Here is a 14,024-nt window from a genome sequence, read left to right on the forward strand (position 1 = left end):
ATTGATGTTATGATTCTTCGTTCATTCCGAGTATGTCCTCGGAAGTAAATGGAATAATCAAGGCAGGTGCTACAATGGACGAAGTACGGTGTATTCCAGCGGTCGCTTGCCGGGTCGCAAAGTTGAGCACGAGGTAACAAGTAACAGGGGTCCACGCGGAGATTACGGGGCCCAGATACGTAGGCTCACGTAAGCCTCTGCCCGGCAGGGAAGCCATTGGCCGCTTCCACCACACAACCCGGCCACCGGCAACTGGGATTGCTGGGAATTTCCGCGGGCTTTGGACGGGCTTGAGGACGGCTTCTCGCAGACATTGAAAGCCATTTGACCCTACAGGGGGTAGGACCTGCTCTATTGGGGTATTTGCATATATCCCGCGCAGCGGCAGCTGACCTCAGAATGAGGCCGGGAGGCGCGGGCGAGCGACCAGTAACCCCGATATTTGGCCTCAGTATCGGAATAGGCGATAGCTGCGGATCACTTTCTGAACTCCGATGGTGATGTAGATAGGTAGGTAATGGGTGCATGAGGCTGCGCAGGTATGCAGTGTATACATGCCTATCCACATCCCAAAAGTCTATACATGCGCGATGCAACCATGGAGAAGACAAGGTATGTAGAACGCCGCGAGGCCCCGAGGGGTAGCGTAAGACGGAGGAACTTTACCTGCACCTACATCGCTTGCAAAGCTCGGGTAATGGGTGTCCTGATTTGTCTCGGCCTCCTTTTACTAGTGCAGGACTATATGCAGTAGAAGAACTCGGTGAAATGGATTAATCGATTAGTGATACGTAGGGGGGAGTCCTATCAGCAGGCTACTGCAGGACTCGCAACGCCGCGTTGTCGAAAACTCAGGAGCCGTGCCGCTATTTACACGATACTATATCCCTTGCCTAAGCTTAGGCAGGCGTGTTTTGGTCTGCAGTTTACTATTGGCGAACGCCAAGCATCAGCAGCGGATCAAGCTTGGGCTTGGCGGTACGGGGTATACCGTATATGAAACATGGAAGATATCCATCCCCAACCGCACACCCCCAGTAGTTCTGCGCGAGGATGAGTCACAACTGCTCCATGCGCATGGAGATTCAAGTTCGGGGAGGAATTGGGATATCTGATTTGCTGAGAAAGTCAATTCCGAAAACTACGGTCATGGATGAAGCTTTGCGATTTGACCAGGGGTAAGAACAAAGTTGTCGCATCTTGGTAAAAGAAAAAAAAAGTAGCTGCCTTGCGCAAGAGGCATCATCATATCATACGTAACACACTACGTCCTAAGTAATGGAAAAATGGGATCGTGATTCGTGACCCTGAACCGACCAGAACCTGAACAGGCGCATTATTAATCTGGTCTTACTGTACACAACGCATCTGTTGTAAGATACTGCCACCGAGGCAGTGCGGGCATGGGCAGTGTCCGAAGCACCAAGGCGGCGGCACATGTCTAGGAATCCATTCAAGGCTACCAATTGAACCCAGGCAGCTGCATTGATGCTGCAGCCAATGCCCTCGCGTGGTTATTGATACTGTGTGCTTAGCCTCAAGATATCTTGTCAAATGGCCACAGGCTTCATTCTTCAGATCAGATCAGCTGAACTTGAACAGATAGGTTATGGCATATGCGACAAGCAAGTCGCAACCCGTTCTGTTGTGGTTCGTAGGTGGGTTCCAAGACGTATTCGAGGACGACATGGAATCTCCGCCGTCGCGAGCGCATCCCGGGCAATGCCTGTAAGTAGACATGTAATCGGAATTTGGCCGTTTCCTATTCCGGCACGCCGGATTGAACATGCTGGGAAAGAGATGCTGCAGTGGAGATTGGTTGCATATTAGCAAGGGCAACCAGTTGCGAGGCGCATCAACCAACCTCGTCAACGTACCTACCGAAACAACCCGCGGTTATGGAAGCTTTCGAACGAGGGCATTTCCAGGACGACCTGCTAAGGCTTTACGGCGCCATGGAACCTACCAAGGCCTTTTTCTCGCTTGTTCGTAGCATTACTATCGGTCGAGATTCTCGTCGTAGACTTCCAGTGGGATACGGGCAAATAATACGAGCAGATCTGCTAGTACAGTGCGTCGCGTGTAGGACCCCGGCAGGATGGGAGTGCCAAGACGCTAAGTATGACTCATAGCGGTCTTGGTCGGTCCCAAGCAAGCGCAAATGGGATTGTGCTGTGATTCCGTCGCAGTCGCGGACAGTGGATTGAGTGATTGGGAGGCAGTTATTGGTTTTGGGGGGAGGCAACTGCGACCAATTAGGCGGCTGGACCTGGACCTACACCCTAAAAACCTAGGTCGCAATTGCTGCGCTGGAAAAAAAAAAAAAAGTGTGTGTGGTTTGGCGGGCGCGAGCCAGTCTCACCTACCACTTTGCCCATCCCACCACACACAGCCTTTCCCCCCACTCATTCAAAAACCTCAGCGCATCCTGACCTGCGCCAACTTTTCTTCCCTTTTCCTCTTCTTTTTTTTTCTCCCATCCCCCCCAAAAACCAGGCACACATTACACAACACAGACAGCACATCAGGTATCCCTCAAGATGCGTTAAATCAGCGAACCCCCCGTTCCAAGCTTACCCAGTGCTCCCAGTAGCCAACGTCAAAATTCAGTCTTCACAAGAACAACCCATTAACTCCACTCAACCCTTCCCTTCAGTTCCTCCTTCCCAGGTCGATCTGAACTTCCACGAGGCTATCCCCAGCTCCCGCAACAGTTCTCTCAACACCGCAACCATTTCCCCTCAGGACTTAACAGTCTTCACCACGGATTCCAACCAGTCACCATGGCTTCCCTCCAGTTCACCCAGCCTGCCGGCACCATCCGCGCATCAGCAGCCATATCCGCCGCAACATCAACAGGACTTTGTCTTGTTCGACCAACCCTCGCCCAGAACGAGCGCTAATCGCACGGTTTCCTCGCCTGCAACAGCAGCGAATACAAACTTTGGATCTCTAAACAACAATCGACGTCACTCGTCATCAAACCAAGTCAACAACAGCAACGACTACTCTTCGCTGCAGAACCAACGAGTGGCCCAGATTATCCAAGCGACAGGGCATCAGACTTCTCCTTTGGCATTCTCCAATCGGCTCAACTCTCCCGCTGCTCAGAACCAAAACCAGCAGTTTTACGCCTCTCTATCAGCTCCATCTTCGACTATCGCAGTGAATCAGAAACAGCAGCACCGCCAAGCGCGCCCCCCTGTCCCACTGTTCTCACAAAACATCGGTAGCCAGACCTCGAACAAGATGGATCTGCAAGGTAAACACCTCTACTCTTCCGCAAGAAGGGTCACACGCTTACACAATGCAGACGCGCTTGGAGATATCACTTGGGGCGAGGGCGGAGTGGCCACCCCGGCTTACTCTTCCCCTGCTGCCGCTGCGTACGATTTTGGTGTTAGCTCCGCCTCGAGTTCGACGACTAATATTGGCACCGTCTCTCCCCACGACTTGCTCATCTCGGCACCGAACTCAACGGCTTTCACCAACTTGACTTCGCCTTCTTCTTTCTCCAACGAGTCTCCCGACTTCATCGATAGCTATGACGTCAGCCCCAATTTTGGCAGCAACGACTTTGACAACGGCGCCAGCGACCCCTGGTTCCCACTCTTCCCTCAGGAGACTACCGTGACGGATACATTCCCTACTCCTGCCCTTGACGAGTCACCCATCGACAAGTCGGAAGATCTGGAGGTTGTTGAGCCCGCTCCGCAACCTCGTCGCAAGTCTGGGAACTCGCCTACTAGTCATGGACGTCATTCTTCGGTCTCTGGTGTCAACTCTCGCCGGCGCGACAAGCCTCTGCCCCCGATCATTGTTGATGATCCTTCGGACACAACGGCAATGAAGCGAGCACGCAACACTCTTGCTGCCCGCAAGTCTCGAGAGCGCAAGGCCCAGCGTTTTGATGAATTGGAGGAGAAGATTGCCAAGCTAGAGCAAGAGCGTGATCATTGGAAGCGTATTGCCATGAGCCGATCCGGTAGCTCATGAAGCATTGGTCATTAGGCATATGGATGTGCTCCTTCTTCGGATGGACTGGAGGGACAGGCCGCTGGGTCTAGTCCCCTCATAATATGGAGGCAGTAGTGCAGTGTCCTTGATTGTTTCGGACACCAGCGCTGCTTGCCGCGGATTTCTTGGTATTTCCATCTTTCATCTCCATGTAGTTCTTATGTGGTTTATTCTCCTTTTCCCCGGCTCAGTCCTGGGAACTAAAATAAGGTGTGTGGTGGTCTTTGCAGGGTTATGGTTATTATTCCGTCGCACTTCGAGTGCTTGACGATGTGCTTCTAGTTTCATTAGTGTTAGCCCCAGCGGCTTCAATCTGACTTCTTCGTTGTTCTTTGGCAAACATTGCTGTCCTTCGCTGTGACTACTGCGTACGAGCATACATCTATCTTTTCTAGATCGTGTTAAACAACAAATGAACGGGCCCGCCTTGTACATAGTAGCAATTCGTTTGCGTGTGTATGTTGTTGCCTTGCTTGGATTGGGTGTTCCTGATGGCGTTATCACTACCAATCAAATCAGCTCAACCCGTATTTCCAGCCCCCTGCCCATTGGCACCCCTTTCTTTGCCTTTACTTCAATTCTGACTTCTCTCTGCCCGTCACATACTTGAATTACATCAACTTTAGCGAACAGGCCCATTTGACAGAGCTTGAGAAAGGCAGGCATATGTAAACTTCCTTGGAATTACAGGTTCATTCCACGTGCAAGACACTCCTTGCTAGATTGCTTCCTCCTCACGTGGTCTCACGTGGTGCTCCCACTGCATCATGCCCTACAGGTTTTGCCAGTACAAATGACTCACCCCATGAGTGTGTTGTTCTCAGTTCGACTTTGGGGCAGCCTTGACAATTCTCGGGAGAGTTCAAGAGTGATTGAACCTGGCGCACAGGGGTGTTGTTCGCAGAAAGGGCTGGCGGGTCAACGGTCGATTGGGGGCAAAAGGGAATCAGCAGGTGGGTGGAAGGGGAGGGTATCTGTGTTGGCGGGATGGAGCTCCTTTTCCGTACGATGCAGCTACGGTACTTACTCCAGCATGATCTAGGCTCGGGTGTGTTTATGTGTGTTTGGCCAAATACTTGGTCCTATGGATGATAGATCACAAGTCGGAGGGGTTGTTAATATGGAGAATAGGGGGCGGTGGTGTGTGTCACGTCTTTTTCATGTGCGACTTGCGCTCTACCTCGATACGAGAAAGGGCCTTTGTGGTCGACATTGGATAAAACTATACGCTAGTCATTCTGGTCGCAGGAATAGATAGTTAAGTAGACGAAGAATGACAGCATAGCGGCTCGTTTCGTGGCAAGTCTAGGCTTTCATCCATCGCTCGCCTCCTCGCGCCTTGCCACAGACCATAGGGGCATCTCATAAGGTGTTGATGAACTCACTACTAGAGCCCAAGACGTAGCAAGTGTTTACAACGAGTTTGCATACGGAGATAGTAGAAGAGAATCATAGCAAACGGAACACGAATCAAATCTTCTCAATACTCTGCTCGGCGTCTCAAGTTGGGACTGCCGCCAGAGGAAGACTGAGAGAGGTCCACTGACAAACTTGCCATAAGACACACTGTGCGGCACGCTGGGCTTCCAGATAGAGCATGGGCACAATTGGAGTTATTAGAAGCAAACATCCATGGATACATATGGGGTGGCAGCTCTGTTGGAAAGATCACGAGAAGCCATTTTGGAGGGACACGATGTCAAGCTGGCAGTAGGAGAGGAGACTGTCGGGAGTAAGAAGAGAAGATCTAGATGAATAGAAGTTGTATATATACAACATATGCAAATGGTGATTAGAAACAAGCAACGGGGTATGTTCTGAAGCATGGTCGCCATGAATAGGAAGGTTCATTTGCCATACTTGACCTTTGAATGTCTCCCTGTGTGAATTCAACCAAAGTACGAGAGTGCCGTATTAACGTTCCCAAGCTGACACCCTCACATCGCATGTTGCTGCGGGACACCCCATTTGGGCTGTTGATAGCCACCCGAGGTTCGATAGTGTCGATAACCTCCTGGCCTCCTCGGTGTTGTCGTGAGACGTACAGAACATGCGCGACTCCGAGTACCGCGGCGTTCTTCTACGCTGGCTAGGTTCTTCACTGTTGTAAGAATCCGTGAACGAGACATAGACAGGTATGTGGTCACATCGTATTTTATCTCCAGTCACAGGGCAGAGGGTACCGAGCTTCACAATCATGATTCATATGCAATATGATTCGAGGCGATCATATCCATTCGTTTCTCGTATACTACTATCATTTTTACGATATGCACTTAATGAGCCTTGACGACACCAGATGAATCGGCCTGGGCCGTGATTCTCTTCTTGTACGCCTGCACGTCGCCAGGAAACTTCCAGACCGTTCCGTTCTCGCAAACCCACAAGCTCTTACACACCGTCTGCAACATAGTGACATCGTGAGAAACCATGAGGACACCTCCCTGGAACTCCCGCAGCGCCTCGGACAGCGCATCCATAGCCTCGATATCGAGATGGTTGGACGGTTCGTCAAGAACAAGAATGTGCGGGTTGGTCAGGGCCAGGCATGCGAAGGCCACACGCGACTTTTGACCTCCGGACAGCACCTCCATCTTCTGCAGACCCGTCGTACCCGTGATACCGAAGGCGCCCAACTGGCGACGGTACTCTTCGTCGGTACGTCCTGGATACGTCTTCGCCATGAAACTGACCGCACTCATGGTGAGGTCGAGAGCGTCGACGTGGTGCTGGGCAAAGAAACCAACACGGAGGCGTGAGTTCTGCGAAATCAGACCCGTTGTGGCTGACAGCTTGCCGATAAGGAGCTTCAAGATCGTAGTCTTACCAGCACCGTTGGGACCAACGATACCGATACGAGAATCGAGCTGAACATCGAGATCGACGTCCTTGAGCAAGGTTTTCTCTGGCGAGTATCCAAAAGTGACGCCCGACATTTGAATAATGGGAGGCGAGAGTTTCTCGACGTCGGGGAACTTGAACTTGACGCTGTACTCGGCTTCGGGGGCCTCCAGGACAGGCATACGTTCCAGTTTCTTGATACGGGACTGAGCTTCGGCGGCCTTGGCAGCATTGTATCGGAACTTGTTGATGAAGTCTTGCAAATGCGCTCGCGCCGCCACGTTGTTCTCGTACTCTCGCTGGTAGACCTTTTTTCGCTCTTCTTTGGTGGCATAGAAAGACTCGAAGTTGGCACTTCGGTAGTAGTCTAGTCTTTCTGAGTGCTGGTGCATGATGTCGGTCGCGACTTCGTTGAGGAAAGCTCTGTCGTGACTCACCACGAGCACAGTGCTGGGGTATGTCTGGAGGTAGTTTGAAAGGAAAGTGATGGAGGGGACATCCAACATGTTAGACGGTTCGTCAAGAAGCAGCAGGTCAGGTTCACAGAACAGAGCTCGAGCAAGAGCAAGACGCATACGCCAACCACCAGAGAAGGTCTTGGTGGCAAAAAGTTGGCGCTCGGCTGAGAATCCGAGACCAGCCAGGATACTGGCTGCTCGAGACTCGGCCTTGTCAGATTCCATCTCGGCCAATTTGCCTTGAACGTCGCCAAGCTTGGTGTCGAGGGCCTCGCGTTCTCGGTCAAGCCTGGCAGCATCAGCAGACGTATCTGCCATCGGCGCCCTTTGCTTCTCGATTTCGGCCAATTTAGTAGTAAGATCCTGGGACCGAGTTAGCCATAGCCCAACTTGTCAACACTACACACCAAGAAGTTGACTTACCCCTTGCTCCTTGAGCAGGACCTTTCGCCAGACATCGGCATCCAAAACAGCCTGGATGGCTGGAGTGTCGTCACCCATAAGCTGCATATTTGTGTCAGTGGTCATTGCCTCGTGGTAGGATTAGGATCGCTTAGACTTACCTCTTGCTCGACGTGAAGAATCGAGATATGAGTAGGAATGGGCACCTCTCTCCGCGAAAGTGCGCGCAGAAGTGTGGATTTACCCACACCGTTATTACCGACCAGACCATAGCGATGACCATAGGCCAAAGTAAGATTGGTATCGGTCAAGATTCTCTGGCCGCCAATGGAAACATCGATGTTCTCGATCTTGATATCCTTGGACTTGTTGCCGCTGCTGCCGAGCTGCAGAGGATTGACAGCCATGTAGAACTCTTCGTACGACTGCGCATCGTCGACCTGGTTGAGGAGCTTGGAAGCTTCGTACTGAACCGTCTTGAACTCCTTTTTGTTCTGCTTGGCTGCAATCTTGCGTTCTGCCTTCTCGAGCTTCTTGCGGTCGACCTTGGACTCGACCTTGCGGGCGTTGGCCGACTCAAGATCGATGCTGCCCGTCGCCACAGCGAGCGTGGAAGACATGTTCCGCTGGGTGCCAACTGAGATGGCCTGGTCCAGACGCTTGATGGCCGACGGCCCCTTACGCCCACCATTCTCGCTGTTGGCAGCCTCGTACTTCTCAACCCACTTGGCAACCAGCGTGCGAATTTTCTCCTGCTCGGCCCCAGTAGCGTTGCCAGCAGCAGAGATCAGAAGCTCCGTGATGGCGATGGCGGCATCTGCCAAGGGTGACAGTCCGGTCGCCTCCTCATCATCGGTCCATGTAGTGGACGCATGTCGCAGATAGCCCACCGAATACTCCGACAGGATCGGGTCCAGATCCGGAAGCACAGCTCTAATTTCGGCATCCATCTTGGAAAATTGATAAAACGGGACACCCGGAATATCGACTTGTTGCTAAGTAGGGGGTGGTAGGACTTGTGCTTCGTGCAAGAAGCAGTTGCTAGGACAGCGGGGAAAAAAGAAAGAAAGTATGTGGCAAAACCCGACTTAGGCAGGCAATAGACCTGAGACTTTCAACCACGCCTCTGCAAGATTGCTTCTCTCTACTTCTGTTTCCGGGTCTACAGGAAAACTATTGCTTAGTGTGCGCTGGCGATGTCTTCAGTTGCACAACGTATGCGCATTTGGCTCCTGCCAATTTTGCATGTCCTAGTACAGATTCATAAGATGTCGTTGATGGTGGGGTCACGTTACAGTGCAAAGCACAGTAAGCATCCCGCGAGAGCTGATATTTGAACACTGTGTGCAGTGCCATATCGGGTGTATATCTCTACTAAGCATGTATGCATGTAGCCAGCATTTGAGGTCAAAACTGCTGAATGTAATGTTGTGCAATAGGGGGCAGGTATCTCAAAGTCGATTAAGGTACATGGTAGTCCGGCCAGCCGGCTTCTGACGGTCAAGGAATACAGATCAGAGAATGGTCAATGTTGTGTGGGTGTGATTTTGTTTATGGCCGGATTGGCTTTGGGGCATGGCAATCAGGGATAACGGGAGGAGGCCAGTTCTGGGGAGAAGCTTATTAATTGCCCTTGGTTACTGTACATAGCCTGCGCAAGGACACACAGTGTTGACTAGGATAAGAGGCATACGGTATTTCTCGTATTTCAACGCGCTGACACTCTTAAGAGGCTTGATATAATGTGCCTTTGATGGCGATGCCTACATGTAGGCAGACTTGGTAGGTGATACAAATGATACTTCTTTGTCCTTCCGGGAATACCCATCACAGACATTTAGCCGCATCATAATGACATCCATTATGTGGCATCGCTTGCCAACTCACCAAGTAGGTGCGCCATCGCACTAGAACGCACTCAGGAGAGATGGGATCCCCCATCCTTCTCCTGAGTGCCGCTGAACGCGTTTACGAGATTACCTGCAATATTCCTACAACGCCTGATCATCTGGCTTTGGCCCGAGTCCGACGAATCCTGCCCACGGAAAGACCTAAAGAAAGGTAAAATTTCACACGTGCCAATAACCGAATTGCGGCTGCCTTTTGTTTCGAGGGCTACATATCACATACATGGAAGCGCCATTTGCGCCAAGTTGGCAGGCAAGCTGACCTGGGCGGGGTCGGCTTGGTCTCAATGGAAATAAGGTGATGGTGTGACCAAGAGGCGTTCCTTTGTTCGGTGGCCCTGGGCCAAACACAACTCCCCTCCCATGCCGCTCCGCTGGGATTGGCAACGCCTCATGACGCGAGCTAGACGCGGTTTTGGTGTGGTTAATGTTATTTTTCTATTTGGAGTAATTTCAACACAACCCGCGGCCCCAAGGGGGCGGCCAGAACGCGGCACGTAAAACCAGACCACCACCACCGCCCTAACGGCGGGCGCGTCTACCGGCACGTACGCTGATTTGCTGGTAGCACAGGGTGACGACATCCGCCGCCAGCCAATCGCTGGCGGGCACGCAACCTCAGCCCTCGTCCCCTCGCGTGTCGCAAATTGCCCATAGCCCGAATGAATTCCTGTCAGCTTTTGGCGCGAAATGGGATGCGACCAACAGTTTCCGGTGTGAAAAGAAAAGCAGGTTTTGTCTGCCATCTGTCAAGTTACCCAGCATGCCCGTCTATGTAACGTCCATCTCTCGCTCCACACTGTACCATTGGATGCAAATGGTAACCAGATCGTTTGACAGGACATCACTAATAACAAAAGCAACGGGAGCCTTGGCATGTCAGATCTACAAGCCCCAGCTATCTGGGCCATGACTTTTCGGCCATTCGCGTGTTTGAGTAAACGTGCAGAAAGAAAATCTTGGCCGTGAAAAGGGTCGAAGTCTGGGATCCTGCAAGACTTTCTGGCCAGGACCATTGTTGTCTTCAGCCCCTCGATACACAGAGGGGTAAAGAAGAGTTGTTACGTCATGATCCACATGGTATTGACAAAGATGGTCAATGGTGTGTTTTCGTTACTGCTCGTTGCAAAAAAACGACGCTGGAAGCCCGCCAGGGGTTCGAATTAAACAGCCAATGAGCTGCCTCGAAACCCCTGTTCGTTCAATAACGGGGATCTGTTTCCTCTTCATGCGGCCTTACTGTAGGTGCAAAACTCCGCTCCAAGATCAGGTGCATTCGGTCCCCCGGCGGCCATGCTATGTTGTGTATCCCTCCAGTTCTAATCGAGCGCCGGGCCATATTGTTGGCCAACGGTAGTCAAATTGACTTCATCGCAGGGCATCGTCTACATAGTTGTGGCTGGCAGATTGCCGACAGGCCTGGGCGGCCCAAGGGAGTTCTTTCTCCCACATCTCACCCAGAACCACAACGAGCTGCAGATCCCAGTTAGTCCGTTTCTACTCCTCCAAAAGTCGGACTAGAGCCAAGCGAAGCTTCTAGTGCCACTGGAGCGGAGCTAGGGCTAGGCAATGCCGTTTCGAGCCACGTCCTCGGCCCTGTAGCGCTGGAAGTCCTACTTGTATTGCCTATATCTTGGTAAAACATCTCTTGTGTGCAGTACGCGCGAGCGACCGTTTGCACTTGGGCTAGTATCAAGCTACCGGTCGCGGGCCACGGTGTTGCTTGTTACTGTACTGGGTCACATGGGCCGGCTCTGCCGGGCTAAGCAGATAGTGCAGGAACTTTGGCGCCATGCCACGATCCGTCTTCCTGGTTCTTGTTTTTTCCCGCCCCCTTTAAGGAAACGTAATGGCACGGCATATCCGATAGCTGGGCAAGCTAGTAGACGGAGGAACATTGGAGGAAATGTAGGAAAATGGGGACGGTGGCTTTAGAATTTTTTCGAAGTGATATGTTACCAGACGTCGGGCCTGAACCAATGAGATTGTCTGTAAGGTAGCTTATATATCGTTTGGCGTTTGAGGATTGCATATCTGATGTGAGAAATCGGGTCTTTACCCTATTGATCAATTGCATACCGGCTACAGGGTCTCATTGAGGGGGATTGGGTGGATGCTTTCGGCTTGCAAGCTGCATATGAGCATACATAATAGAGGCTGATGATTGTGTGTGCCTGGAAGTAGACAATGTTGTGTTGTTAGCTTAGGTAACAAGTCTATTTCGGGTGGCTGTTAGATCATCGAAGCTCACCTCCACTTCCACGGTGGACCACTCGACGAGGACGCAGGGCACCGAGAGAACCGTGGTTATCGGCCCTTCGTCTGTTTATCAGGCTGGAACCGGTGTGTATCCAGTCACTGTGCTGATAGATGAAACAGCTTGCTTGTACATATCTAGCCCCTTCCGATCCGGATCGACTACGTTCATATGCATCAACAAAATCGATAGGCTAGGATGAGTTTGCTGTCTCGCAACTCGCTATCCAGAGAACTCTAAATAAATAAAAAGGCGCTGAGAAGAGGCGACCTACTTGGAACCCGCCGCGTCTATGCAAACCAAGTCCTTCAAACACCGGTTTGGCCAAACGACCAGAGAAGACAGGCACTGTTTTTCAAGCTACTTCCGGCCGGAAGGAGAAGCCTTGGACGGAATACGAGACAGGGACGGCGGCAAGAGACATAAGAGACAAGCCGGGCACCGCGAGCGAGTTGGATGCAGACAGTGGCTGCGTCCTGGATAACTAATCGCCAGAGCCTTGCTGATAGACCCCCGTCCAAGAAGAAGCACTATACTAACATGCAATCGACCCCATATCGTTCGGCACTGTCGAACCTTCTAACTATTTTCTTCCTTCCCCGCGACCAGCGCGCTTAGTACTAAATCTCTGGAGCTTGGACGTACCTGGGACACTCCTAGTAATATGGCGATCGTGAAGCTTGTCGTAGCAGTGATGGGAGGCCAGGATGTACTGGAAGGTTGTCAAGGCCAACAGGGTTGTTTGCCCGCTACATAATTGCGACAAGGAAGGTGTTACCACATGTTTGCTGTGCCTCGTACAGCTTCTGCAGTTGATAGATCATGACATTTCCAGCTGGTTCGTAGCCGATGCGTCCGTTTGTCTGACCTACGAGAGGATGGGTGGGTTTTTGACAGCTTCAGTTGATGGCCACCAGCAGTACACAGCATCAATAGAGTAGACGCCATGCATCAGGACCGAAAAATGCCACTGGCTGCGCCGCCAGTTAGCTATAGCAGCATGCCACCTCGCACCTCGCAGTCCTGGGTCCATGGATCGTAGCACTCGCTCTTGGGGCGTTGGTCACAAAGGTGAGCTGAACCGGATTGTGTCCATCTTTGCGCCGTCGTCGCTTCGACAGACGAGTCTGTGATCGAGCCTGACAATGCCAGCCAGGAAGGTGAGGAAAATCGGGCGCCACATGATACGAATTCAGCAGTATCCGAAGTGTTGCAATGCCATTGAGAAAAAGCAAAAGGCTCCTTGCAGCTGGCGCTTTGCTATTGTTTCTGCTTGGCTCCAACCCACCGAATCATAGGCAGGGAAGAAGATCAGGGTAGACTCGCAGTAGCCCCAGCCCGCACTAGCGGGAACAGCAGCTCCCAGCCAGTCAGAATGCGCGAGGTGGACGCCCTGCGGCAGGCTGTACGACATGCGCATCGCGTTTGATGCAGTTGGCTGAACACGAATGGAGGCTATGGGATCGAGACTAGCATGAGCTGCCTCATCTCCACTAGACTCTCTCCTCTCTCTCTGACTCGCACAGCTTCTGGGAACTGTCCATAAAGGAACGCAGCAGCCGGGGCCTGCGGGGATTGGCGCCGATGCGTCTGCAGACGGGCGGGAGCTGTCGGCCTGCCAATTTCCAGAGTAGGATCAACAGCAGAGTTTGGGATTGCCCGTCGAACAAAGAAATTTCACAGAGCGATTATCGCGGACTCTGCCGTACACTGACGATAGCTGGTCTCAGGTGAGGGTGCGGAAAGGCGCTACCAGACCGATTCATCAGTGCAAAGAGACACATGGTAATAAGAGTGAGACAGCCCAGTGCGCGATGCCGTGGGTGCGTGCCTGCTTGCTGTTGATTGATGTATGCAACTGCAGGGAAGTAGGAGATAGCGTTGACTCTATATTTCTTGCCATTTCGGGCAACGGCATGTGGAGATTTTGGGGGGAGACGGAGAGGGGGTTTCCAAGAATCAAGCGGCCGTGGGGATATACCGTAGCAATTGATGTGCTTTTATCCATTCACAATACTCCGTACCTCCCTTGATTGTGGCTTATTCCCACTTGCTCTCGATGAAACCAGGAAAATAGACAAGCCGAAGTAAATTGAAAACTCCCTCGATGCAGTCAATGCAATTGTTCACCATGGGCAACCG

The 14,024-nt window shown here is 51.9% G+C and overlaps 2 protein-coding genes across 2 annotated transcripts; one reads left to right on the forward strand and one right to left on the reverse strand.

Moving 5' to 3' along the window:
- Window positions 1-1,687: 1,687 nt before the first annotated feature.
- On the forward strand, window positions 1,688-3,996 carry PG985_002081 (uncharacterized protein; the record flags this gene model as incomplete). Its single annotated transcript, XM_066821850.1, has 3 exons — window positions 1,688-1,728; window positions 2,529-3,262; window positions 3,314-3,996. 3 exons carry the CDS (start codon window positions 1,688-1,690, stop codon window positions 3,994-3,996), a joined length of 1,458 nt encoding a protein of 485 aa, XP_066689282.1.
- Window positions 3,997-6,293: 2,297 nt separating this feature from the next.
- Window positions 6,294-8,668, reverse strand: PG985_002082 (Protein GCN20; the record flags this gene model as incomplete). The annotated part of the gene is made up of 3 exons (XM_066821851.1): window positions 6,294-7,679; window positions 7,740-7,820; window positions 7,880-8,668. 3 exons carry the CDS (start codon window positions 8,666-8,668, stop codon window positions 6,294-6,296), a joined length of 2,256 nt encoding a protein of 751 aa, XP_066689283.1.
- Window positions 8,669-14,024: the final 5,356 nt, after the last annotated feature.

This window comes from Apiospora marii, assembly GCF_038362585.1.
Source record: "Apiospora marii strain CBS 49790 chromosome Unknown utg000002l_segment0_segment0, whole genome shotgun sequence".
Taxonomy (NCBI): Eukaryota; Fungi; Ascomycota; class Sordariomycetes; order Amphisphaeriales; family Apiosporaceae; genus Apiospora; species Apiospora marii.